Here is a 27,335-nt window from a genome sequence, read left to right as displayed (position 1 = left end):
CCCCCCTGTGGCCCTTATCTACCAAGGGGGATTCTTCTTCTTCCTCTCAAAATATTTCTTATAGAGAGAAAAAAATAATCATGTTGAATAGTCTTCTTTTTCTCCTAGTTTCCTCGTTCGAAGAAGGCGCCACACCCCCTGGCCTTGTCGTCTTCTCAACATTCGACACTTATCTATGTTATCTAACACGTCTAATTTTACTTTTTGCTCCTCCAGCTCAAATTGTAACATGACTCTGATCTAACCCACCGCGTAGTTTCCTAAATTCACCGAAGTTTAGCAAAAGAGGAACAGGTCTGAGCAAAGCGGTAACGGCATGAGCGATACTTTGCGAGATTTGGAATTCCCTAGCAGGCTTAGGATTTGTGCATGGTTTCCTGTGACCGGCGTCTCTAATGTTAAGCAAAAAGTGGAAATAACGCCACAAAAACACTTCGGATTTGCAAACCGGAGCCAGATTTCGAAGTGGTAAGTCAAGACGAGCGAATAATCGGTGTTGTGGCTGCGTTGAAAATTTACAGCGCTTACGTCACAGTGAAGCTACTCGCTTGCGCTAGGTGACAAGTCCAGCAGCTGACGAAGGTGGGGTGGAAAACATTTCACGTACTGATATTTTTCGTTGATATCTTCACTCATCTTGTCTGTCATAATATTGTGCATTGAGGAAAGCACTGTATGAGGCCCCTGTTTTAGACTTGTGGATATTGGCAGTGACTCGAACACGAAAGTTTTATTCGCACTTATTTACTACAACAAACAAACCAGGTCGTCACATCCAATTTGTTTGATCTGTCGGCGCTTTTGAGAAACATCCAAAACATTACAAAAGAAAGACTCTATTTCCCTCGTATGGCTTTGCATCGTTAGTGAACACAGACCGCTTATTTCGAAGCTAGAAATGTTAGGCTTAATTTAGTGTAGGCCTAAATCTTGCCTAATTATTACGAATATTTGGATTGCTGTCCCTGTAATAAACCGATTTTACGCTGCAGGGGCACGATAAATTGTAATCTCTGCCTGCTCATCTTTCTCGATTTTCTTTCGCGATATCGCGTGTGTCTTGTATGCCGTGCAAGCAATGCAAGTGTGTCTGCTTCGGTCGATTGTTCTCTTTCTGCTCTTAAATGCATCTGCTGTAGAGAACATTCAAAGAAGCCTAGCAAATGTGCGGTTCCTACTTGTTGATGATCAGAAAAGAGACTTTAATTAAGCGGTACTGTATAGCCCTTCACCCTATACTCGTGGTATGCAGCTCGAGTTGTGGTAAGTTGAAGTTCGCGAGGTATATTTTGGAAATAATACCGGCTGTTCGTACTTACAAAGCAGTGAAGTTATACAGTGATCCGTGCCAAGCATTCTCTAGCATTCTTCTCAGCTGTCACACAAGAGCGCAGTTTTGCAACAGCCATTATAGATAGGGTGCAGCATGGTACTTCAGTTTGTTGGCAAGCCTTTGATGTTCTGTACCCATTTGAGGAGTTCCTTCGTGAAACAGGAATCGCAGATGGTAGATTCCAAGGGCTAGATCCATGCAAAATTTGCATGATAGCAGCCGATCACTATCAGCTGTAGTTTGCTAGTTCTGCATTTCGGTGCGTTGATTGGAACATCCGGATGAGAGATGGAACACATGAAACATGTTACATCAGGAGGTACATCTTAACAACAGAAGCAACTCTACACTGTACAAAACAAGGTCACAGAAAGAGTGTTTTTCCATAGGAATTTATGGTTGTCTGATTCATCCACTATTGCTCGACGTAGCGAATTCCATGACGGAAAAGATGACGTCTAGTAGATACTAGTAGACACAGGCAAGCTGGTGGACCATACCCACGAAGAGCGGACTCTGACCATGGGCAACGATAGTCTGTGTGTCGTGTTTGTTTGTTGCCCAAGCTCAGGCTCCACTCTCCATGGTAGTGAATTCAAATCACGAATGCAACGTAATAGCCGCAAAAACATATTGATTTCTGAATATCAGCTCATTCTTACGACAGTGATAATGAGGTGATATCAGGGTTGGGTTTTTACGACACAGTTCTCTTTGTCTGGGCTTGTGAATGTACAACGAATGAACGAAAGAAGCATGTTGAAAGGCTTGGTAAGGAAAGAAGAGATTTAATTTGAGTCACATTTATATCTCTGCCCTATCTCTGCCTGCTGCCCTATTTTGTACACACTCTAAACTGTGGATAAGGTGTGACTGGAATATTCAAGCTTGCTACGTACGAGTGTCTCATATGCAAGAAAGTTCCTGGTTTAGTTTTCGCTTTATGGAACCCCAGGATCGATATGATTTGGATATGATATCGCCAATGTGACAATTCTATGACATATTCTCAGTAAATGTAGCTCCTAAATAACGCTATTGAACAACTCTTTTGAGAACAAAAGATTCAATTACATATTGGTAACATATTTTGATCTACCAAGAGAATAAGCCATTGTTTTAATTTTGTTTCTTTCGATGATTATTTGCAATGTGTGACACGATTGTGACAGACCTTGGGTCATTTTGTAGCAATCTACAATTGCTTGGTGAAGCTACCTGCCTATAAATTACGCAGTCATCCACATGCACTCTTACAACAGAAGTTCAAGTGTTGGACAAATCATAAATGTTGATCAGAAACAAAAGCGGCCTGAGGACTGAACTCCCGACCTAACCAGGGTGTCCACAGATCGAACCCCACTTCCATGATGTCTACTTTTGAGGAAGGCTTCTACCCAATTGGTAATACAGAAGTGCTCCCCTCACATTCCAGAAGCACCGTCTACACAAGGCTTACGTAACAATAACCAGAAAAACAACTTATTCATAGAATTTGCGTAAGTGCTCTTCATACATAGCTTCGCACACGTAAGGGGTAGTTTTTTTTCATAAATTTTTCGAATTTTGAAATTTACAGAAAGATTATAAAATGAAAAAGGAGCAAAATAGCAAGAAGTTAAGCAGGAAAACCCTATTGTCAATTCCGAATTCTACGATGAAGATTATCTCCGTTTTATTGCCCAACCTTATCATGCCCGAGGGACCCGCCGTCGCGGAACCACCTCCGCGGAAGGTGCCCAAGGCGGCTGGCCCCCCTCGCCCCTTTTTCAGAAGGGCCCTGTGTACTTGGCTGCACCAAGGCTAGCACTATTGCAGGAACCCTGCTCATGCATGACTTGCACCACCTTACAAGCGCAGTGTTTTTCCTGCAGGCTTGATGCAGAAGCATCGTTGTGAGCAGTCGTATGTAGTGTTACCAGCATCAGCTCAAGTAGCAGGAGCAGGGAGGTTTTGGGCACAGATACCCCTGGAGCTGCCCCTATGACCATAGTGATCCGTGGCAACCAGCTCGGGGGAGGGGATCCTCCACAAGATGGGCCCCCTGGCAGCCCCCCTTCGGGACCTTCGGGTCCCACTACTGGAGGACATGTGGTGCGTGCTCAACATTTTAACGCGATTGTTTTGTACGGGTTGGTAAAATGCACAGCATCTTGGAGAGCAGGTCAAGCGGCGTAGCTATACTTTCTGGGTAGCTACTTCTAGTGTTTGAAACCATGCACAACACTATCAGGTACTGGAGGAAGCGGAGGCAGCAGAGGCTGCCGCGGAGGCGGGGGAAAAGATGGAGGCTGAGCAGGACTTTCCGCTCGCGGAGCTGGCACGACTCGACGAGATGATCAACAGACCACGTTGGGTGGTGCCCGTGCTTCCCAAGGGGGAGCTTGAGGTCCTACTGGAAGCTGCCATTAGCCTCTGCAAGAAAGGTACGTGTAATATTAACTAGTGATATGACTGATTATGAGTGATTATGATTGATATGAGTGAATATTACTAGTGATATTTTCGAACAGCGCTCTTGCTGTTGCATCAGTTGCATCAGTGCTAGTTGTTTCGCTGGAGTGTTCTTCAAAAACTACCTGCAAATTTAAACACGTATGTGTTACGTTGAAGACAGACTGTTACGGAGGAAGTCTGTGTTGTCTCTCGGAAACGACACTCACTCCATGGACGCTGATCAATCAATTTCATATGTATGCTGACGTGGCCATCCATCAGAGTTGCCTTGTTTCATTTTCCTTTTGTCGAGGGAAAGTCGTTCGATAATAAGCAGAGGCGTGCCCTGTTTTTCTGTGTCGTATTGGGTGCGGCAGAAAATTGATTGGATTTGCGAAATTTTCTTTTTTCTCTCACCAAGGCCTGGACACAAAGAGTGAGGCATGTCAGCGGTTCTTCAAAGAAGGGCTCACCATTTCTTTCACAAAAATTCTAACTGACGAAGCAGTGAGCGGGTGGAAGTTTGAGATCCACGTAAGTCTTTTTTTGTTTTGTACTTGTAATGAACTACCATGTGGCAACTTGTGCAGGGACTTCCTAATACATACGCATAATTATGTTCCAGCGATGTATCATGAAAAATTGCGAGCGGTTAGTGGAGCTGTGCGTCACAAAGCTCCAATACGACTGGTTCCCTCTGTTAGACCTTCTAGCCATGGTCCTCAACCCTCATAATAAGTAAGAACGACGACATCGTAAAACACACACACTTGGCTGACGTCAACTTCCACTGTTGTTAGGTTTCATTCTTATAATGGCACGAGGCCCTCAGACACTGTGCCCCAAGGCTCACAGTTGTCAGACGACGAGGTCTATGCACGACCAACAGACGCGAGAACGCCCAAGGTATGCAGACGTTGGACACCGTTGCTTTGTGCTGTCACCTTACGCATTGTGTTCGTCACGCAGGGCTGGGTTGTTGACTTGATCAACCGATTTGGCAGCCTGGGAGGCTTCGCTCTGCTCCACGACCGCTTTTGCAGTGGCCCTGCACTGTCCGTTCCTGTTATTGCTGCTCTCATTAGGTAAATGGTCGACTGAATAAAACAGTGCATTAGCAGATATCACACGGAAAGCAGTTTACTGTTTCCTTGCAGACGTAAACTCTGCATTAAGCGAAAACCCCATATGACACATGTCCCGTATGCATAAAGCCTGTATGCCCCGTGAAACGCACCCCGTAAACTCCGCATTGCGGCGACCATTCTCCACAGTGCATTAGCAGATATCACACGGAAAGTAATTCACTGTTTCCTTGCAGACGTAAACTCTGCATTAAGCAAAAATCCTGTATGACACACGTCCCGAATGCATATATTCTGTATGTCCCGTATAACGCACCCCCGTAAACTCCGCATTGCGGCGACCATTCTCCACAGTGCATTAGCAGATATCACACGGAAAGCAATTTACTGTTTCCTTGCAGACGTAAACTCTGCATTGAGTGAAAATCCCGTATGACACATGTCCCGTATGCATAAATCCCATATTCCCTGTAAAACGCACCCCCGTAAACTCCGCATTGCGGCGACCACTCTCTCTGCAGGCCTTTTGGATTGTGCCACAGCCTGCTCACAGTGCCGACGGTGGAGCGTTACCTGATGCCGATCGTCCGAAGGGTGCCTTCGTTCCTGGAGCGTTTGACAGACGAGGAACTCAAGAGAGAGGCCAAGAATGAGGCAAAAAACGACGCACTCTCTGGCATCGTGAAGGCCCTGCGCTCCATCGCCTCCCAAGTGCCCAACCAGGAGGAGATGGTCAAGTCTCTAGAAATGTTTCGTCTCAAGATGATCCTCAGGTGCGAAGTACTACTTGCGATACTGCTGTGTGTAGACAAAGCGAAAGTATATAAGACAAAGACAAATTGTATGCAAAAGCTGGTCGTGTGAGAAATCGCAACCGTGGATATATAAAGGTTCGCCCCGCAATAAAGAAGATCGCCCCACCCTCCCCCCGATTCTCAAAAACACACAAAACCTGAAAACTCAGGGCCCTAAGAACAGTCGTCTTGTTCACAGGTTGCTGCAGATTTCTTCATTCAATGGGAAGATGAATGCCCTCAACGAGGTGAACAAAGTAATAGCCAACGTGACTTACTACTCCCATCGGCACACGGGCATGGAAGAGGAAGAGTGGCTCACGGCGGAAAGAATGGCAGTGAGTGTCTCGTTGCCACCGTCAGTTTTTTTGTCAGACGTGTTCTTGTGACCGTGTCCAAATTGTTTTTGCATCTCAGGAGTGGATCAAGGAGAACAAAGTACTTCAGATTGTGCTCAGGGACAGCCTCCATCAACCTCAGTATGTGGAAAAGCTGGAGAAGATAATTCGTTTTGTGATAAAGGAAAAAGCGTTGACGGTGGAGGACCTGGATGACCTGTGGGCGGCGCAGAGTGGTAAACACGAAGCCATCGTGAAGAACGTGCATGACCTGCTGGCGAAGCTGGCGTGGGACTTTGCTCCGGAGCAGTTGGACCACCTCTTTGAGTGCTTTCAGGTGTGTTGACCTTGCCCCCCCCCTTCTAAAATATGCTCGAGGGGGTGGGGGGTGAGTGGGGGGGCTCCGAAACGTACGTGGTGGTCAGCTGCAAGAGTGCTGCTCTCTTATTTCGATAAGTACGTGCGCAAATGTTGACTTTGAAGTTGAACTGTGGTCATAAAGCCTTCTACAATGTTTAAAGAGGCACTAAAATGCAAACGCGAGTTCACTTCAAATTATGAAACGCGCTATGGTAATTTCGCGCTTGTTGTCATAATTTCGAAACTTTGATTCCATTACGAAGCTACGATCTCGGAATTGTTGTCAGTGGAACATTCGTGATAACTGTTGTGGGCTGCAATTCAGTAAATTGGTATCGAAAAATGCAGCAATGTACATCGTGCCGCTCATGTATTTGGAAACACAGTTTCATTTGAGAATAAGTTGTTTAAACACAGTTTCATTTGAGAATAAGTTGTTTTTGCATTTTAGTGTCCCTTTAAGCTACAGCAATGGCTAGGTACCTTACTGTATAGTAGTTATGCCATTGTAGTAGTCGTACTTGCGTAATGTTTTGGCAATACGTTTGCTTTAAGAGATGTAGTATTTCAGTAATGTTAGCTCGTTGAGTACTGGGACGGTTTCGAAACACTGAGTCAGCTCATTCTATTCAATACGAAACTCACCAGTTCGAAGTACGTACTGCAAAGCATCGACAGTCATAGCGCTAACCCAAATTAGATTTCCATCCTAAACATCTTTCAGCAACTCGAAAGAGCTGCAGTGGACGCGATTAGGACTGGGGCTAGAGCTACATTGTGTTCCTCTAGCTCCTTCGAATGCAGGAATCACAGTGTCTGCATTTTTCTTTTTCTATATCAGTCAAGTTGGACAAATGCAACGAAAAAGCAGAGAGAAAAACTCCTAGAGCTGATCAGAAGGCTAGCCGAAGACGATAAGGATGGCGTTATGGCCCACAAGGTATATGTTTGTGCAGTTTATTTTCTGCTCCCCACTTCTGTGACCATTTGCTCCGCAATCAGGTGCTGCAACTGTTGTGGAGCCTAGCCCACAGCCCGGACGTCCCGACCGACATGATGGAGCTGGCACTGAGTGCCCACGTGAAGATCCTGGACTACAGCTGCTCCCAGGACCGGGATGCCCAGAAGACTATGTGGCTGGACCGCTGCGTGAAGGAACTGCAGGGGGGCGCGGGGCCCTGGGTGCTCCCGGCCCTGCGTCACATAAAGGAAGTGGCAGTGCTGTACGCGGAAGCCCCTCCAGCCCAGAGGTCGCCTCATGCCCTCTACAGGCACGAGGTGATAAACCGGCTGCAGCAGCAGCACACGCTGGTGGTGCTGGTCGCGGATGGGCTCTCTGCATACATGGCGCAGGCGAGACGTCTGGCGCAGGGTAACTATTTGTAACTATCTACCGCAGTCGAATTTTGTGTAAGTTGGATAGGGTTTAGTGGGATGGCGGGTTTAGATAATGCCACCTAGGCGCAAGAACACCCGCTTAATACCACCTCTCGTTTCTTTACGTGGACGCATACAGTCGGGATGTCGTCTGCTTGGGATGTCGTCTGCTTCAGCTAATTGCCGGAGGCAATTTCAAGCACAGTCTTTCCGTGGCTTGGCGGCTCCGTGGCTACGGCCGCCAAAAGCACGGTTGCGACTTTAAGCTCTTAATGATTATGTCACGTTGTTTTAGTGATCAGGCTTTTTTTTTTATCTGGGTGACGTTGCATACACTGCTATGATGAAGCTTGCAGCATGCCAAATGTGCCTTTTTTTTCTCTCTCTCTGTTCTTCAGAGCATCCAGAACTGGATCCAAACGCCGTGGCTCCGGACAGCCGCTACAGTCACACACAGCAAGTTCAAGAGAGATTGAACTTTTTGAGGTGAATTTTTCAACTTTATCCAAAGTCCTGTACAAGATGCTAGAATCTCTGATGGCAAATTTTATCACTTACTTAAATTCAATTAAATTTAAACCCGATCAGGTTCCTTCTCAAGGATGGGCAACTGTGGCTTTGTGCAGCTCAAGCGAAACAAGTGAGTAGAGGAAATAGTTTTGAATTAGTTAAACATTCATTCTGTGACACGCTGCATTTCCCCTTGCAGATTTGGAACTGTTTAGCAGAAAATGCTGTGTATAGTACAGATCGTGAAGCTTGTTTCAAATGGTTTTCCAAGGTGAGTTCAATGGCGCGCGTTTGCACGTGGATTAGGGGTGTGCGAATAACAACGGATTTCTAGCAGACACTCTCAAAAGCATACTGTGGATGAAAATGCCTGTGGAATGTTAATTTGAAATTTTTCTAGAGTTAAGATAGCAAGGGCACACGTCGTAGTAATCTTGTCCCCTTTGACGTACAGGTTTTTACATCTTTCAGCTCGATACCCGACAATTGGTAAGCGTTCCCGTGCTGCTGTCCAGGACAGCGAGCCGTGGTCTGCGGGCTTTGATGTTGTAGAGGTGTTGCAGTGACGCCCCCTCGTTAGCTCCGCGAATGATTTTGTGGTGTTCTGCCATAGAATGCATTGCATCCTGTTTTGAGGCGTGCAGGGGTATCAGGGATATCAGTATCGTAATCTTGGCACTGTGAGAAAATAGTTCTGCCAGTTTACAAGAAGGTCATATTCGCCCACCCCTAAGTGTTCTCTCCTTCAAGAAATACGGTCTAATTCTAAAGCGATTGAAGTAAGTGCTAGAAAGTTTCTGCGTTGCATTCGAAAAACGAGGAAAGTTCCACTTTCTTCGGAAGTAAAGTTTGTAGTCCTCTCACTGTCCGCGCTTTCAACAGTGTTCCGATGTAACGAACCAGCGGTCGTGTTTTCACTGTTCACGGGTCGCCTTGCACCGTACCGTTAACCACTCTGCGTTCTTTCCAGTTAATGGGTGAAGAGCCCGACCTCGACCCCGAAATCAATAGAGATTTTTTCGAGAACAACATTCTGCAATTGGACCCCACCCTGCTTACAGAGAATGGAATAAAGTAAGTCAAAGTCCTCCCGTCGGTTCCAGTTCCCCCTCTAGTTCCCCTCGACTGAACGGAATTGTTCCCCTTCAGGTGTTTTGACAGATTCTTCAAGGCTGTAAATTCCAAGGAGCTGAAACTGCTGCTGAAGCGAAGGTCTTACCTCCTGGATGACCTGGAACTTATTGGTTCCGACTACCTGTGGAAAGTCGTGCTGAACAGTTCTGAGGAAGTGGCCGACAGGGCCATTGAGCTGCTCCGGGAGACTTATACAAACCTGGGACCACGGCTGCAAGGGGCACAGGTGAGGGAGCGGTGTTGTTGAGCCTCGTTGCACAAGACGGGCTAGCCTATAACCTATATCATCCGCAAAATTTCACGGCCATGTCTCACGGGAAACCGGCTGTTTCCCTGAGAATCATCCGTTTTCTTTTTTTTGCGGAATATTCGATAGCGTACAGAAGTACGTAAGGATTTCAGGCGATCTGCGACGTTTTCGCGGGTTAAAACCAGATCAGTCGCTATGGCAACGCATCACACCACTGATAATGTGCTTCAACGGCTGAATATGCCACGATGAAAGAAAATTTAATGAGAGCAATGGTTGGGGACAGGTTGACAGAGTTGAGTCTCTCTCTCTCTCTAGAGTTGGTAAGCGATCTTGGGAGAATGCTGCAACGTTTTTGTGCTTCTCATCTCCTGCCTGCGGAATCCCGCGGAGTGATATCACTCCGCGGAAATCTTAAATTTTACGCCCCAGAAGGAGAAGGGCTTTAATTATGTGTCATAGCTAGGGCTGTGCGGACATTGAACGTTCTGTGTATAAGAATCTCTTCTGTATTGATTTTGTTGCGCAATTGGATATTCGAGACTTTTCGAATATGTATGAGGTTCCGCATGGTATGAGACCATCACCTATCATTAGAGCCTGAAGTTTTCGGGAAAATATTTTTTTCTATATTTGGGGTGTAAAAATCGGGTAAATAAACATGTGCTCTAAATTCGGGAAGAAAATCGGGTTCAGTTACCCAAACTAACTGAATTGGTTCGGTACAATTGGTGATGTAACTGCGTTTGCTCCCGAACAAGTTAGTGTGCTTTCCTACAGATGTCTCAGTGAGGCAATTTGCTGGATAAAAATAGGGTGTCACCCTAAAGAGGCAACCTTCAATTCGGGGTGAAAATTCGTGGCACAATCCAGTTAAACCCTAAAACTTCAGGCTCTACTTATCACGTGCTTTTACGAAGCGTTCTCACGTTCGGTTGTAGTGGAAGGGACTTGCATTGGCAACTTTTGAAGTCTCTCTTGTTATTTCAAATAAGGGCTTTTCAAATATAGTGCAATTTTTTTTGCCTTCAACTAAAATTAGGGGCTGTTAAAATTTAGGGGAGTGTTGCAAAAAAGGGGGCTATTACAGTTATGGCATAAGAGCTGAACATACCATTACTGGCGTGTCATTACACCTGAAGTAGCAAAGCCTCCTCTAGGGTGTGCACAGGTAAGAAAATTAGGAGGGTGTCGCAGTACATTTGGGGGGTGAGGTTTTGGGGGGGGGGGGGGGGACATCTGGATAAATCGCTGCTATGTGACCATATTACAAGGAAGACAATCATTGTATGCAGGCCGAGATTCACGAAGACTTCATCCAGTCCTGCATGGACAGGCTGAAGGCAGCGTACGACACACTCTCTGTACTTGAGAGGGATCCTGAGCATCGTGGAACAGGTCAGGAAACGACGCGGATGGTACGCGTACTTCGTGTACTATTTGAGTACATTAACCAGTGCGACGGGGACTACGGGGAAGAGAGGGCCATCCTGCCCATGGCTAGGTAAGGTACCGATAATCGATAATTGTGTTCTAGTCAATTTGGAGCGCTTCGCAGTTTCATTGGTTCCATCTCGCTTTCTACGTCGCAACATTTTTCTCTTAATTCGGTTACGAAGTGGGCTCGTGTATCTCTCTCTCGTGTTCGTAATCAATATGATGCACAAAAGGTACTTCAGAAGGCATTTTTCTGTAAGTTGTATGTGTTTTGAGGAAGCAGGGAAAACATTTTTTGTTATGGGTTAGTTGTTTTTTTTTTTTGTTTTTTTTTTTTGTGCCCCACTTTGAGTTTGTACTGTCGTGGAACATGTTTTTGTCCAAAAACCACATTTAGTCGTCAAATACAATCGAACTCCTTTATAGCGAACACCTTTTTAACGAAAATACCACTACAGCAAATTTTTTTACGGTTCCGCTGGAGCCCTATAGGTCCAATGATGGACATCCTTTTTAACCAAAATACCTTTACTGCAAATTTTTTTTTTTGCTGTCCCCTGAGTTTCGTTGTAAAGGAGTTTGACTGTATAGAGTTTAAAAATTGAATTATTTTGTTGTATCGTTTTAGCAGCGTAAATGTGAGCAAATGATAGATATAATAGTTTTGACAGGCCAGGAAAGTGAGATTGTGCTTTTTTATGGAAAACCTACAAACGAGCGCATGGATGCTGCATTATGAGTTATTCAAATATACTGTATTATATTCATTCAACTTACATCGCTCGTATAACATTATGGAGTACCGTATTTGTTCATGTGGTGTATCTCGATGCTTTGTAATAGGTTTTATGATCTCCCGCAATTTATTGTGCAAATGGGATTTCAGGGCTCACCGGGGGAAGCACATGGTGTTAACAATTCGTTTCCCGAGTCCTGGTCGACCAGTGGAGGATCTGGAAATGTGGGTGCACACAAATGATACCCTGGGCTCTATACGGAGGCAGATCCTTTCCAAGTGAGTGCCTTGCACAGTTAAATTAAACGGACAATGACAAATCGCTTTTTAATTTTTTTATTCATTTGTATATGCTTTACGTTGTTTCGGTTTTGGCTCATTTGCATAGGAAAATTTTAGAATTTATATTTCGAGGTACGTGGTCATTTCGGGACATTTAAAGAGGAGGGTGGATTTAAATAATGACGGGATCCAATTCTGCCATCTCGCATTTCCCTGGGGAACATCTAACTAATAAGTTAGTCAACGAGTGTTAGGTAATTAATCGTCGAATAGTTACGGCACGATGATGTTATAGTTACGAATATTTATAGTCAAATAGTTACGGCACGTTTCCGACACTAAGTCCACGTCGCTGCGTAACCCACCCGCAAAAACCGCATCAAGGTAGTTCTCATAATTTTACGATAAAAATTCCGTAAAGGATTTTTAAAAAATGCCCAGTATTTATGTACGATGCACGAGTGTTTTCTTGCATTCTTCCGCCTCAGCGTTACCAGTGATCGAATGTCAAGGGTGACCGTTGAATCGTTCGCGCAAGGAGTGGTGACAAAAGTTGTTTCCAACAGGGTGAAGGTGAACAATCTCAACATGAAGATCGACCTCTTCATTAACGCCGACGTGCTCGACCCTGCCGACGACAAAAAGCTCATATCTCAACTGCCACTGAAGGACAAGATGGTGAGGCGCATCAATTTCTCGAGCCTGTACGAGGAAAGAACAAACAAACAATCAATCGTTGCTATGCAGGTGCTGTCAGCCAAATTATGCCAAGTGGGTTCCAACATGCCGTCATCGCCCGATTCGAGCTCCGACAGCTCGGCAGGGTCCCCGCAGCACCACTACGAAGGTCCAAATCCTGATGCTGAAGGCTGTCTCCCCGGAGTGGTAAGCCACTTTTACTTTGATCCTTGATGCCATATCAAACAAAACCAAATCTCTGGAAAAAAAGAAAGCTTACGCTGTCGGGGGAAACGCGTGATAAGAAAATGTGACGGAGGAAAACTGTGAGGTAATGGCGAGAAAATGTTGTTGTTTTTTTTACAGTTAATGTCCCGACAGCCCCACTACACCCAGTTCTTGTTCAAGCTGGCAGACCTCGGTAATTCGCTGAATGTTCCGGCACTCAGGGATAGCGCCATGGCACTGCTTAAAATTATACCACCGGGTAAGAGGTGTTTTTATTTTTTATTTTTATTCTTTTTTTTTTTTTTTTTTTTTTTCGTTTTTAATATCCTCGGCAGTCTGATTTTACTTGCCCGTTCACGTTTCTAGATGCACGGACTGTGGATAGGCTTTCCAAGTTTTGTTACCACCAGGCTCAGAGGTTGGAGCAAAATTACTTCCCGTCGTTAGAAGCTGTCTTCTTTATGTCGTCTCCTACGCAAGTGTTGTACCACTTGGAGGTGAGTACAGTCGTCGACTGCAAACCCCTAATGTGCCGCAGTGTTCCTTGAAGCAGACGTCGTCTGCTTTCTCATCTGTGCTTCGAAATGTGCATGAAAAACAGTGGTCATATAGCTGGAGCCTTGTGTTTGAGGTTAGACCCACTAAAACAGAAGAACCAACGTTGCCAGTGTGCAGTCCCAGCCACTTGTACAGGCGTGGGTGTGCACTAAATACTTTGCACTGGGCACTGCCACTTACCCTCTCGTTTTCTTTTTTTTTTTTTTTTTTTTTTTTTGCAAAATTCATTGTTTTTTTTTGCAAAATCCATTTTTTTTTGCAAAAGAGAATTACCAATTGGGATAACCTGCCCTCTGTCACCATGTCAGTAGAGAACAAACTAACATTTCTTACGCATAATTTTACGTCGTGTGTCCGTCGCCACTTTGTGCATTCTTCTTCGCTGGTTTAATTAATATAATTAATAGCTTGCAACAGTAATTGTTGATCTATAAAGCTAACGCACGCCTATCTGTCTCGTTCAGGTACTGTACGCCCTGCTCATGCCCGCGCACAACCCCTGCTCCGAAGAGGCGCAAGAATTTCAGTACAGCTTCGTTCAAAGCGGAGGGGTACCAGTGGTACTCGGAATGCTCACGAGAGCCGATTTCCTTCCTACCCTCGACCCGGTTATAAAGAGGTACCCTTGCACACGCATTTTCCCGTCTCTAGTGTTGGGGCCGAGGTCTACACTGGTGTAGTACAGGGTGTTACCCTATAAAAGTCTAATGCCAATTACTCAATGCAGGCGGTACAATGTGTTGCCTACGTATAAAACTCGTAAGGACATTCCATCATGGTAAATATCGATGTGATTGAGCACCGTAATGCAAAGTTATAGAGCAAAACGCGAGGTTCCCGCAGTCAAAACAGCCAAGATGGCGCCTCTCAGTTAACAGACGACATCCCTTTTGGGTGTCGTCTGCCGAGTATGCGTCGGCATTTTTCGTTCCTCACGTCGCTTACTTCCGAGCAAGATACGACAGTTACACGAAAGCGAAATGAAAACTGCAGTTCCATCTGGCATGTCGTGTGGGAAGCAGCGTGTCAAGTGCTCTTCTCAACGCTGCCATCTTGTTTGTTTTTGACTACGGGAATTGCACGTTTTGAGTTATAACTTTGTGCTGCGGCGCTCAATCACTTCGAAATTTACCAAGATTAAATGTCCTTATCAGCTTTATATATAAAGATTGCACAATGTGCCACCTGCATTGAGTAATTGGCGAATACGGCATGGCGGCACGGGTAGACTTGTAGAGGGCAACACCCTGTACACGCCTGGGCATTGCCGAGCTCTGAATCTAAACTTGCTGTTCAAGGAGCGCGTACATGTTGGTCCTGAAGCTGTGCAAACTACTGCTGACAACCGTCGGCTACTGCGTGGTGTTCTCCGCGAGCTCCTTGGAGGCGGCAGACAGCACGACGGTCACGAGGGAATCGACGGAGCCATCCGCACGAGTGGTGCAGCTGCAGATGGCGCTGCAGCACGTGCCCAACCCCGGTCCGGACTGCATGGTCCGCAACGTAGCGCAGCGGCTCGCCAACCTCCTTCGGGAAGAGGTACATTGAATGATGAACGGTAGAATGTCGTAATGAAATCTGAACGATTTGTACAGTAAAAAATCTTTGCGAACAGAAAAAAAAAGTAAAGTGACACATTTGAGTGACACGTATTTGAGTGCAGAATGACTCTAAATACTATGCTAAAATGGCTTCATTTTATGACATTCAGTTAATTAGGCAATGGTCTTTTTTTTTCTATGTGATCATTGGATGAAAATATGTTTACGTTTGAATTGTGTTTAGTGTGTGTGTGTGATGGTACCAGTTAAAATACTGATGCAGAGTAAGAAATTTTCTTTACACACAAATAATCAAAATTAAACAAATTTTCAATACAAATATCAAATTCAATTCAAACAAATAATCAAAATTAATTCGAACTACCACGCGAAACCTGTAGATGCCCTGTCCAAGCATGAAAATGGGTGTAAGACCCCCTGCAGCATGAGCTCGAAGGGGGCGGTGGGGGCGGTCACCCCCCCTTTGCCTCTACGTTCCAGTGCCCCTAGCTGTAGTAAAGTTACGCTCAACCTGTCTTAACTCCCAATACTTCGATTATGCTGAGATCCTTTTATCTGAGAGAGCGTCGCTTTTCAGGGCACGGGGCACTTACCAGACATCTCGACAGTGCGGGCACTGGTTCGACGGGCCTGGGCATCCTCCTGCGGCTCCACGCACCTCGCAAACTCTGCGGAAGATTTGCATGCCATTGTGGAGAACGTAAGCTTTGCCTGTAGAAGATGCCAATGCGCGGGAATCCAATGTCGCGAATTCGCAGGCTTCTGAGACATCCGAGGAAGAGCTGGAGCTGTGCCAGGAAGCGCTAGAGGTGCTGGCAATAACGGTGGCCCTTTGCCCTGAAGTGCTGCACCCGTTGCAAGAGGAAGACACGTGGAAGCGGTTCATCATTGATTTGTTGCTTATTTGTCCAAATAGGTACAGTGTTTCCTCATACATACCTCAGTGTTTCCTCAAATAGTTACAGGTACAGTGTTTGGCCTTAGTACGCATCAAATATTTGTCTGTTCAGTGGAAGGTCGCATGCTTAATACGGAACAGTCAGTGGTCTGTCCAGAACTGCGAGAATGAAGTTGCAAAAAAAAAAAAGTTGCACGATGTTGCAAAAAGGTGCCTGTGGGGTTGGGTGTAAATTGTAATAGTTACATGATAGCAGCTTTGTGCACCGCTGCCAACATGTGTAAAAAGCTGAAATAGCAAAGACCCCTGCTGGAGGTGCACAGGAAAGGAAGGGAGAGAGTGTTTCCAAGCTTTTGGGGTGAAGTAAGGTGTGAGGGCTCTGGATAAATTACTTGGTAGAGTCCTGTGTGGAGCAGTGTTCTTTTTTTTTCTTTTTCTTTTTTCTTTACAAGTATAATCACATTAGTACTGCATTGGACAAACTTTGGTTCCGCACACGATCAACCAACACCTTTACATCTTCGGGTAAAACCAAATATGAATGAAATTTACTGTACGATAGACACGGAGTGTGGTCTAGCCCTGTAGTTCAACCTCCAGAGTCAGCATTGTTTAGTCTAGCTCGGTCCCGAACATTATCAAAACTAAAAAGCACAGGCTGCACCATTAGGTCCAAAACTATAGTGTCTACACTGCACTTGACTTTTGTATTGCATGACGCAAGATTTACTTTCAGGTGTGTGAGGGCAACAGCTGCTGAGCAGTTTTGTCTCATAGCAACCAAATGCTCACTTGGCCAGCAGTGTCTTCTGTTCTTCATCAACCTCCTTTTTGCCCAGTTAAATGTGAGTAAGCAAGCACGTATTACGGTAAACAGTGGCTAATTATCAATAGAGCCTGAAGTTTTAGGGTTTTACCCGATTCTTCCCCGAATTTGCACCCCGAATTGAAGGTTGACACTTTGGGTTTTTGATTTTTACCCGGCAAATTGCCTTCACTGGGACGTCTGTAGGAATGCACTAACTTACTTGTTTGGCAGCAAACGCAGTTACATCACCGTTTGTACCTGCAAAGCAGTACAGTTTGTTTGTAATAGAGCCCAATTTCTGCCCAAATTTAGTGTACTGGAAGTTTTTTTCACCCGAATTTGCATGAATTTAGTGCGCACGTTTATTTACCCGATTTTTACCCCCCGAATTTAGAAATAAATATTTCCCGAAAACTTCAGGCTCTAATTATCAAAGATGTGCACTATGTGGACGTACCCGAGATGTCTTCTCTCGTTTTCTGCAGAAGCTGAAGGAACACGCGGGCAGCTCACAGGAGCTGTTTCAGCTGCTGTGTCGTCTGCTGAACTGTGCCTGCTCGACACAGTGCGCCCTGCCTTCTGCGTCGCAGTTACTAAACGATGAGATTGAATGGCTGAAAGCGGTTCGGGTGAGTCTTGTCTATCCGATTGTTTCGCGTATGCTAATCAACATCCTGACACCTTTCGTGCATGTAGAAACAAGTGCTGGAAACACGAGTGCTTCAGGTTGACGAGGCACTTCTCAACGGGCATTTGGGGATAACGCGAGAGCTGGTCTCTTTCCTCAGTGCTGAGCAGAAGTACTCCATAGGATCTGATGCGTCTAACAGAAAAGGAAACCTGGTCAAGGTAACGCGCCAAACAAGATGTCACGTGCTAGCTAGAGCTGTGCGAGTAGCAAAATTTTTTTATTGCGAATACTTTACGAATGTTTAACTTGCACTGTAAATCGAATCAGAAAAGGCCCGATTCGAATAATTTCGAATATACCTTGTGGTGAAATATTTTGTGGCGCTGTGCTCATTCGATGATGAAGGGCAGTCAAGACAGTCGTTGAAGAACGCAAAAAAATACAATACAATACAAATAAATACAATACAAAATAAGAAAATAGGAAAAAGAATACATAAAGAGAAAAAAGTGAAGATCTAAGATTTATTATGTTACAAGCTTTCGGACGGAGTGTATTGCTTATTGCTCTTCAGAGTTTTTTTTTTCTCCCGCATGTGTAAAGTAGGCTTCACCTAACATTCGGGTGTAATGAGGAGAAGCCCACTTGCAGAACGGGGATAGCGACACGTTGCAACAGTACTGCTATTTGAAAAATATTCGAAAATTTCGAACACTGAAAATAGGGTTGCGAATAGCATTCGAAGAGCACGAGATATTCGTTTCATATTTGAAATTTCGAGCATTTGCAATACTCTAATGCTAACTCTTCCGCTAGCCCTTACCTCGCATCATATTGCAGGAGCTAGTCGAAGACTTTGCCTTTCCGGCTTCACGGGTGGTGGCCCAAATGAGAAAAAGTGCCGCACTGGCCGGCGGCGCGGGTGACGTTGGGGGACGCCCAGCTGTCCCAGTGTGTCCGGGTCCCCCGGCCCTGGTTGGAGCGCTGGAACTGCTCGTGGCTCTGTGCACGGGTTGTGTTCAGAATCTGCGGCTGACGGCCCAAATGCTGACGGAGATGTTTTACGCCGACGGCGAGCGGCCCCTCACGGAGTGGGAGTACCTGCCCCCCGTGGGACCGAGGCCCCAGGGGGGCTTCGTCGGGCTCAAGAACGCGGGTGCTACGTGTTACATGAACTCTGTCTTGCAGCAGGTACAACTTTTTCCTGAGTGGTGCATTGCGAATCTTTTATCACGGTTGCTAAGGGAAGTGATAATTGCAGCTGTACATGATCGACAGCATACGTGAAGGAATATTGGCTGTCGAAGGTGCTGCTGTCGACCTAAACGAGGACTTTTCCGGTGAAGAAAGGTTAGAACACGAGGTAAGAGATTGTCGAGTGACAGTACACAACATGCTCCCCAAGCAGCACAACATCTTGGCCCAATATTGGCCCAAGATTGGACCAATATTGGGCCAGTATTGCAAAGATTGGTCCAATATTGGACCAACATGCCGTGCTGTTGGGTCAGCTTTCTGTGCATGATGTGTAGAGCCTGAAGCTCCCCAAGCAGCATAACATCTTGGACCAAGATTGGACTAATATTGGGCCAGTATTGCCAAGATTGGTCCAATATTGGACCAACATGCTGTGCTGTTGGGTCAGCTTTCTGTGCACGATGTGTAGAGCCTGAAGCTCCCCAAGCAGCATAACATCTTGGACCAAGGTTGGACCAGTATTGGGCCAGTATTGCCAAGATTGATCCAATATTGGGCCAACATGCCGTGCTGTTGGGTCAGCTTTCTGTGCATGATGTGTAGAGCCTGAAGTTGTTTTAGGGTTTAACCCGATTCTTCCACGAATCGAAGGTTGCCTCTTTAGGGTGAAACCCGTTTTTTTACCCGGCAAATTGCCGTCACCGAGACGTCCGTAGGAATGCGCACTAACCTGTTTGGCAGCAAATACAGTCACATCATCGTTTGTACCAAACCAGCACAGATTTCTCCCTGGATTTAGCATAAGTTTTCCACCTGAATTCGCATGAATTTAGAGCACAAATTTATTTGCCCGATTTTTACTCCCTGAATTTAGAAGAAAAAAAAATTTCCCGAAAACTTCAGGCTCTAATGATGAACGAAATAGAACAAATAAACGAATGTCGCACATATTTTAGGGAGGCGGTGTAAATACTGAATGTGGTGAAGACGACAGTGCCTGCAGAGAAGAACTACGTCGAGACTACAACTTAGGTGTATTAAAACAAGTTCAAGCTATTTTTGGGCATCTAGCCTGCAGCAGGCTGCAGTACTACGTTCCTCGGGGGTTTTGGAGGCATTTTAAGTGAGTCTCTGCAGTTTTTTTTTTTTATTGCCTTTCGAGAACACGTCACCATGCCGTGTGTTGCCGCAGGTTATGGGGTGAGCCTGTAAATCTTCGAGAACAACACGACGCGCTAGAGTTTTTTAATAGCCTCGTAGACAGTCTGGACGAGGCCCTCAAGGCCCTTGGACAGCCCACAGTGCTGTCGAGGGTCCTAGGCGGAACATTCGCCGACCAGAAAATATGCAAGGGGTGCCCTCACAGGTGCGTGTCCTCTTGTAGTGGTCTGGCAACAAACTACAGGTTTTCCCGGCGATTTTAATCCATGTGCCAGCTAAATTAATCCACGTGCCATGCAAACTTTATGGGGCACGGGTTAATTTAGCTGGCACTTGGATTAAAATCGCCGGGAAAACCTGTAGTGTGTTGACAGTGTGGACGACGTGGTACATCGGTACCTTTCGTAGGTACTCGAGGGAGGAGTCTTTCACGACACTCAACATAGACATTAGGAACCACAGCAATCTACTAGACTCGTTGGAACAGTATGTCAAGGGTGACCTGCTTGAAGGGGCGAATGCGTACCACTGCGAAAAGTGCAACAAAAAGGTAACCCTCGTGATCCCCTTGTTCATTCCAGTCTTTGTGTGTCTGTGTTATGTGTGCTTTCATTCCTGCGCTTTTCAAGGTCGACACTGTGAAGCGTTTGTGCATCAAGAAGCTCCCGCCGATCCTTGCAATCCAGTTGAAACGCTTCGACTACGACTGGGAACGGGAATGTGCCATCAAGTTCAACGATTATTTTGAGTTCCCGCGGGAGCTTGACATGGAACCCTACACTGTGCGGGGTCTCGCAAAGATAGAGGGTAAGGCCCCCTACCTGTGGAGGCAGATTCCTCCAGGTCTTGCACTGATGATGGAGCTTGCGATTTTATGTCTGTGGCATCTGTTCTGCAGGAGAAGTGATAGAAGACGATCTTGAGACTGAAGAGTCCAGTGCAACGAAGTACAAGCTGACCGGAATCGTCGTTCACAGCGGACAGGCTAGCGGAGGACACTACTACTCCTATATTTTGTACAGGTAAGCAAGCCGTCACAATGTTCGAGCCAGATGTCGCCTCTGTTGGTAGGGTTGCCGTTTTTCACCACGACCAGCGGCATGGCCGAGCGGCGTTTGTGCTGAAGATTGAGATGTGGTGGGTTGGAATACTACCACCAGCTGTGCTGTCTGAGGTTTTCCCTGCGTTTTCCGAAGACATTCCGGTCGAATGTCGACCCAGTTCCCGCTAAAGTCTGCCCAGGATGCATACTAACCGCCCTGTCCCCCCACACCTTCCTGCTGTCCTCTGTCCTCTCTCCACCTGTCCACATCTGTATGCCGCCCATAGCCACAGTTGCTCCACGGCGCTAACACGGAATGAAGAAAAACTTTTCACCGTGAAAGATATCAGCCGAGTGAGGGAGACCAAAATGTAGGGAGGGGAGGAGTATATCCTTGGGTGAGGGAAATAGGATAGAGAATAGGTGAGGGTGAAAGAGAAGTGTGTCGGGAGAGAAAGTGCTCGTTCAGTAGGGTGCACAAAAGTACACTACGTGTTCAGTGTGGAGTGTGTGCGTTCCAATGTATACGTGGAAAACAACGCTCGGAAGCAACAGTGCCCGTTCCAAATTCCTTTGAGAGGCTTAATGGCTTTGCTGGAAGTTTTCTATGAAACGGTTTCTGTGGCAAACCAATAAGTCTTGCATCCTAGCAACTCTGCACGTTCCTCTCCGTCGTAGGCAAAAGGAAGACGGCTTCAAGTGGTACAAGTTTGACGACGGGGAGGTTGCGGAGTGTCGAATGGAGGACGAGGAGGAGATGAAGAACCAGTGCTTTGGCGGGGAGTACATGGGGGAGGTGTTCGACCACATGTTGAAGCGCATGTCCATACGACGCCAGAAGCGCTGGTGGAACGCGTACATCCTCTTCTACGAGCGGCTGGAGTCCTCATCGACGTCCTCCAAGATGGCGTCCCTCACGCACGCTCTGCAGGAAGCCTCCCTGTGTAAGTGTTCAAAAGTGTCCGTGAGTCAAAAGTTCCGTGAGGTCGTTCTGATTCTGGAAAATCTCGCTTGCAGCGGACGCTAAGCGGCAGGAAGGTGCGCGAATGCCCCTAGCCATAGAGCGAAGCGTCTGGAGGCAGAACATCAAGTTTGTGCACAATCGGAACCAGTTTAGTGTGGAGTACTTCCAGTTCATGAAGAAGCTCATCAATTGCAATGCGCCGTACGTGACGGCTCACCCTGGTCAGGAGAAACTGGTTGGTTTTTGTTACGTCACATTTCTAATCTAAGCGAGAGAATCAGTACTACCCAAGCAGCACAACATCTTGGTCCAATATCGGACCGATGTTGGGAATACGGGTCCAATGTTGGACCGATATTGGGAATACTGGTCCCATATTGGACCGATATTGGGAATACTGATCCCATATTGGACCGATATTGGGAATGTGTTGGGAATGAATTGGGAATGTATCCAAGATGTTGTGCTGCTTGGGTAGGTATTTGTCCTGGTTATTATTGACCTTTTCGTGTTATATGTACTCTCAGCCTACTGACGCGGAAGATCTGGCCATGATGAGCACGCAACTTGCATCGCGGTTCCTGTTCCTCACTGCATTCCACACAAAGAAGACGCTCAGGTAGAGCATCATCCTGTCATCTGTGTCAACTACACTTGGCAAAAAGTGATTCACAAAGTGAACACTGCACTTGAAGATTGAAATGTGGTCACAAATAAGGGGGGGCAAGTTCGGAAGCATCTGTCCGTAAATATTGTGCACGTTATATCGTGACATTATAAAATGTCCCGCAGAAACTTTGCAGCTGACTTTTGGCCGTACTATCACTGCCAGTATATTTTTTGAAATATTTCTTCAACATCAACTTTGCTTTCAACTGAAGGGGTCCAGCCATCGACTGGTACGAAGCACTCTGTTCCCATCTTCAGCACAGTCGCTACGTTCGGCTGTGGTTCGCCAACAATGTGCTCTTCGCCCACCCGCATCGGATCTGCGAGTATTCCTTGGAGTGCCCAACAGCGGAGGTACTCCTTGTTCCACCCGCTTGGTCGTCTGCTTCGCTTCCAGTACATTTTCCGCGCTTTTTCCCCCTCTGCAGGTGCGGAACGCCTTTGTAAAGATCCTCGTTTTCTTGGCCCACATGTCCTTGAAGGATGGCCCCTGCACAGTGTTCAGTTCAAGTGAGTTCTTACAAATATAAAAATTTCTAGGACATTTAAACGAAAGCGAACGTCACATCTACGCAGACTACCTGTCTGACCCCAGCGCCACCCTCTCGGATCACCTGCTGGTGGCCGTGCTCTCTCTCCTGAACAAGGAAGTCTCTGAGCACGGTCGACACCTTACCCAGTACTTCAGCCTCTTCCAGACGTACGCCTGCTTTGGAGTGGCTGAGGTACGCTACATGGGTGCCGTGGGTTCGTGTCTGCCTCACTGAGCCTTGGTGCTTTTTTCGCTTCTGCAGAGGCTCCAGTTGCTGAAGCTGAACGTGCCAGCAACATTCATGGCAGTGGCACTAGATGAAGGCCCGGGCCCCCCGATAAAATACCAGTACGCTGAACTGGGCAAGCTGTACCAGGTGGTCAGTCTCCTGGTGAGATGCTGCGACGTCTCGTCCAAGACCCACTCCTGCCAACCGGTGGGTGCTTAATTGTTGTCCTTGCAAGGTTCTGGATGCAGTGCCTCTTCCGTTTCCAGAACACCCCTCCACTGCCGAATATCCTCATGGGAGACCAAATATGCCAAGAATACTTAATGCCAATACAGCCGCAGGTTGCTGCCATTTTATACAACAAGTCAAGGTATGCGGAGTGAACTGTGCTGTAGCATTGGTAGCATGGGAAAGGGTATGCCAAGTGACCTCTCCTCAGCTTCCAAAGGGAGGCTCTCCTCTCATAATCTACCCTAACTGCTCTGCTCCGGCAGAGCATTCGCTACATGCAGAATGGAGCTGCGTTGAATTTAATACTGCTATAGAACATACACGCGATAAAATTAACTTTGTCTGTATGTGTAGAAAGGTAGAAGATCCAGCAAACTGGTAAGGAAATCAGGATGAAGGGTGCTTTTGAACAAAGGCTGTTCTTCTGGGCCTGAAGAACAGCGTATGTTCGAAATATTGATGGCTCTCGTCTCGTGGGGGGGGGGGGGGGGTTACATTTGTGGATGTGGGTTTGCAATGTGGTCCGCTCACTATTAGAGTCTCCCCTGCAGCTATGTGCAGGGGAGACTGCAGCATCTTCTGTGTTTTCCTACTTCACGTATGGCATAGGAAGTAGTGCTTGTTACTGGAAACAGCAACATTGAATACCCAAATCCTGCGGGAAACAAAAATATTTTTGTTACCTTTGGTCACTTTTGGTAACTTTGCTGGAAACCAAAACTGGAACGAAAATCCGCTGACGAAACAGAAACCGCTACCAAAAAACCATGTGGAAACTGTAACTGAAACGGAAGATTGAATTTCTGGGGTGCCGGAAACATTATGTTCGGTAATCAACCCTGATGGAAAGACTGTTCTGAAGATCAAACACACAGACGGACGCAACACAATCCTCAAGGTGTCTAAGAACACGAACAATTGAAAACAGTCAAAGCATTGTCGTACCACTGTGTCATAAGCTCTTGAGCGACTTAATTAATAAATGTAAATGTAAGTATGTAAATGTAAATAAAATAAATAACTTATTTGTTATTAACCGGCTCAAGTAGTGAGAACTTCCTGCACAGCACTAGTTCACAAAGTGCAGCAGAATCGAAGCCAAGTATTGTTCACAGGTATTCTAATACAGTCGACGCCCCCTTGCAGTGGTGCCCTCTAGCAGTGTGTACAACTGCAAGCCCCCTTTTCGTACCATTCTCTGGTAAATTCTACATGTCTTATCCCCCTTGCAGCTATGTGAAGAAGATAATCGAGGATGCAAACACATTGGAGGACACCGTGAAGCTTTTGAAATTCTGTTCGTGGGAGAATCCACAGTTTTCATCTATGGTGTTGAGCGAACTGCTCTGGCAGATAGCTTACACGTACACGTACGAGCTGCGCCCTTTCATGGACCTGCTCTTGCACATCCTTCTGCTTGAGGACTCCTGGCAGAACCATCGCATTCACAACGCCCTCAAAGGTACGCCCGATCGTGCGGGGAAGTCCGAATGCTCGTTACACTGGCCGGTGCTTCTCACCGCAGGTATTCCGGACGATCGGGACGGTCTCTTTGACACGATACACCGGAGCAAGAACCATTACCAGAAACGGGCTTACCAGTGCATCAAGTGTATGGTCTCCCTGTTCAGCTCCTGCACTGCAGCCATTCAGATGCTTCACACAAACGGAGAGTTAAAACGAAAGTGGACAGCGGCAGTCGAGTGGCTGAATGATGAGCTGGAGAGGGTAAGTTCGCTGGCTGGGATTTTTGTCGTTCGGTCGTTTTTATTTTTGTGGTCTTTTCATTGTTCTTTTTGTATTGTGTTCGCGTTGCCTAAGCATTGTTCTGATGTATATCTTTTTGTAGTGTGAAAAGGAAGTAAGTATGACAACAATTTTTTTTTTTTTTTTTTTCTTGTAAGTGTAGCATTTCTGTATTCTGTATCCACTTTCACATTTCTAGCATTGCTGGCTCTCTTTTTTTCTCAGCGAGATACACGAATAACATTGCGGTACTCTGAGTCTAGGCGTTTTGAATAGCGTTGGTCTTCGACAGAACCCTTACAACCTTACCTATCTCTTTCAACCTCCTTGCATACTTAGTCAGTGTTATCGTAATATAATGTTGTGTGATGTAGGCTTTCCTATATTGCCAATATTTTTTATCATAGCACATTCCAAAACAAAAAAAATTTAGTTGTCCCGTGTGAGCACTATCTAGTGTCTGCTATCCATAGTCAGTTGTCCTCCTATTTACGACCGGTTGCGCCGGCCTATTGTTTCTCTGCACAGAGACCCTACGGTAGCAACAGCCAGTACAGCTACAACAACTGGTCTCCACCGGCACAGTCCAACGAGACCTCAAACGGCTATTTCCTCGAGAGGTCGCACAGTGCCCGGCTGACCCTCAATCGTGCTATACAGCTCTGCCCTGAAGAGGTAAAGCATCTCTCTCTCTCTCTCTCTCCCTCCCTCCTCGAATTGTATCAGTAAGGTTCTCACGTGTACATAAATTACTTCAGGAACCTGAGGAGCAAGACATGTCTGAAGAAGGTGACAGTCCACCCGGTCAGCAGCAACCTCCTCAGCAGCAACAGCTTGATTCAAACAAGTTACCATCTTGGCAGCAGCAACAACAGCAGCAGCAGCAACAGCAGCAACAACAACAACCACCGTGTTGTCAACCAACTCAGCCCCATTCAGCAGCTACCCACAGCGTGCCCTTCAGCCCTGCCGCCCCTGCGCCCGTACACCAAGCACCCTCACGAACTGAACCGTCAAAAGACTCGCTCCGCGGAGTTCAGCCGCAACCAACGCCTCCGTCGGAACCAGTGGACGACAAGCCTGCATGATGATGATGATGATGATGGTGCTTGGTGACGCTAGAAAATGCTTTGTTTGTAAGTATCTGTGTGGCTTACCGCCTTGGGAGTGCTGTGCATCGGCTTCGGCTTGTGGATTGGCTAGAGGAGCTCCCGGGCTCGCTCGTGCAGGAACTCTCGGAAGCCACCCAGAGCGAAGTCCACCTTGACTCTTTTTTTCCCATTCTCCGTGTGTTTTTGCGAGGGACTGTAGTGCATAGGTGAGAATGGACTGGGAAACACGGACGTGGTTTTGTTCACTCGGTGTTGTTTAGCGGGAAAAAGATGTGAAATAGAAGTGCTGGCTTTCTTACGTGCTTTTGCGACAGGAAAAAAAAAAAGGTTTTTGAACTGAAACGAGGCTTAGAAGTAGGACGTAGCGCAAAATTTAAAAGGAAATGCACAGTGCTTTCATTATGGATTTGCGTAAATTTTAATTTTTGCAAACTGTGCACCGAGACCGTAGCACCCACCGTGTCGTCTGCACCGTGACGTCTGGTTCTGACCCACCTTTAATTTATTGCCGACACAACTCTCGACCAGGAGACGCGATGCTGATGAGACCAGGGGTTTTTTACCACCTTTTGCAATGTTTTTTTCTCGCCTTGCTTTTTCTTCTGTACATAAAATACGAAAATGTAAGTCGGCTGGAATGCATTCAGCACCAGGGACCTGGATTCCCCTGGAGAAAGACGGCTCTTATACGCTACATATATATATATATATATATATTATATATAATATGAAAATATAGGTTCCTTTTTCTCCTTCACTACTGAAGAATGCCGTACTGTAGTGCCGTATAAGAGAGTTGTAAACACCTCGGCTGCTCACAGGATGCTTTTATGCAAACAGACAAGACAAGTCAAGACTGGTCTTCTTGTTATGGTGATACATAACCTGCAGTGATTTTTTTCTTACGCGAGGGAATGTTTGTGCAGCACCACAGCTTGTACAGAGAGAAACAAATTGAAAACATGCACTTACGTGCATATTTGATGTTCAGCATGAATAAAATTTTCGAAATCTGTA

General features: G+C 46.2%; 1 protein-coding gene across 3 annotated transcripts; it reads left to right on the top strand.

Annotated features, from left to right (window-relative positions):
* The first annotated feature begins 144 nt into the window (after nt 1-144).
* On the top strand, nt 145-27,335 carry LOC135367166 (probable ubiquitin carboxyl-terminal hydrolase FAF-X). 3 transcript variants are annotated; one of them, XM_064600303.1, is made up of 50 exons: nt 145-468; nt 3,208-3,427; nt 3,567-3,759; nt 4,191-4,303; nt 4,395-4,507; nt 4,570-4,675; nt 4,739-4,854; nt 5,376-5,627; nt 5,848-5,986; nt 6,066-6,323; nt 7,188-7,286; nt 7,349-7,718; nt 8,122-8,209; nt 8,312-8,363; nt 8,433-8,504; nt 8,705-8,722; nt 9,204-9,307; nt 9,383-9,593; nt 10,913-11,121; nt 11,941-12,069; nt 12,639-12,750; nt 12,820-12,957; nt 13,117-13,237; nt 13,345-13,475; nt 14,001-14,155; nt 14,835-15,075; nt 15,676-15,798; nt 15,857-16,014; nt 16,733-16,841; nt 17,290-17,433; nt 17,501-17,653; nt 18,276-18,626; nt 18,697-18,798; nt 19,589-19,755; nt 19,825-19,998; nt 20,202-20,343; nt 20,423-20,600; nt 20,692-20,815; nt 21,514-21,779; nt 21,853-22,034; nt 22,327-22,418; nt 22,681-22,822; nt 22,897-22,978; nt 23,045-23,193; nt 23,263-23,436; nt 23,496-23,599; nt 24,693-24,922; nt 24,986-25,188; nt 25,735-25,881; nt 25,965-27,335. In XM_064600303.1, exons 2-50 carry the CDS (start codon nt 3,317-3,319, stop codon nt 26,292-26,294), a joined length of 7,677 nt encoding a protein of 2,558 aa, XP_064456373.1. In that variant the 5' UTR covers nt 145-468; nt 3,208-3,316; the 3' UTR covers nt 26,295-27,335. The 3 variants fall into 3 exon arrangements, with proteins under 3 accessions (XP_064456373.1, XP_064456375.1, XP_064456374.1); XM_064600304.1 differs by lacking the exon at nt 145-468 and adding an exon at nt 482-582; XM_064600305.1 differs by lacking the exon at nt 8,705-8,722 and having other exon boundaries at nt 146-468.

Source organism: Ornithodoros turicata, chromosome 8, assembly GCF_037126465.1.
Source record: "Ornithodoros turicata isolate Travis chromosome 8, ASM3712646v1, whole genome shotgun sequence".
In the NCBI taxonomy this organism is placed as follows: Eukaryota; Metazoa; Arthropoda; class Arachnida; order Ixodida; family Argasidae; genus Ornithodoros; species Ornithodoros turicata.
The sequence above is the reverse complement of the archived record's forward strand: the minus strand, read 5'-3'. Positions and strand labels throughout refer to the sequence as shown.

What these genes read in the sequence shown, in the direction of transcription:
- LOC135367166 (XM_064600303.1), top strand. Translation starts at nt 3,317, where the DNA reads ATGACCATAGTGATCCGTGGCAACCAGCTCGGGGGAGGGGATCCTCCA. An exon ending in AAGTGTTGTACCACTTGGAG is followed by an intron (nt 13,476 to 14,000) that starts GTGAGTACAGTC and finishes TGTCTCGTTCAG; the next exon opens with GTACTGTACGCCCTGCTCAT. An exon ending in TCCTTTTTGCCCAGTTAAAT is followed by an intron (nt 16,842 to 17,289) that starts GTGAGTAAGCAA and finishes CGTTTTCTGCAG; the next exon opens with AAGCTGAAGGAACACGCGGG.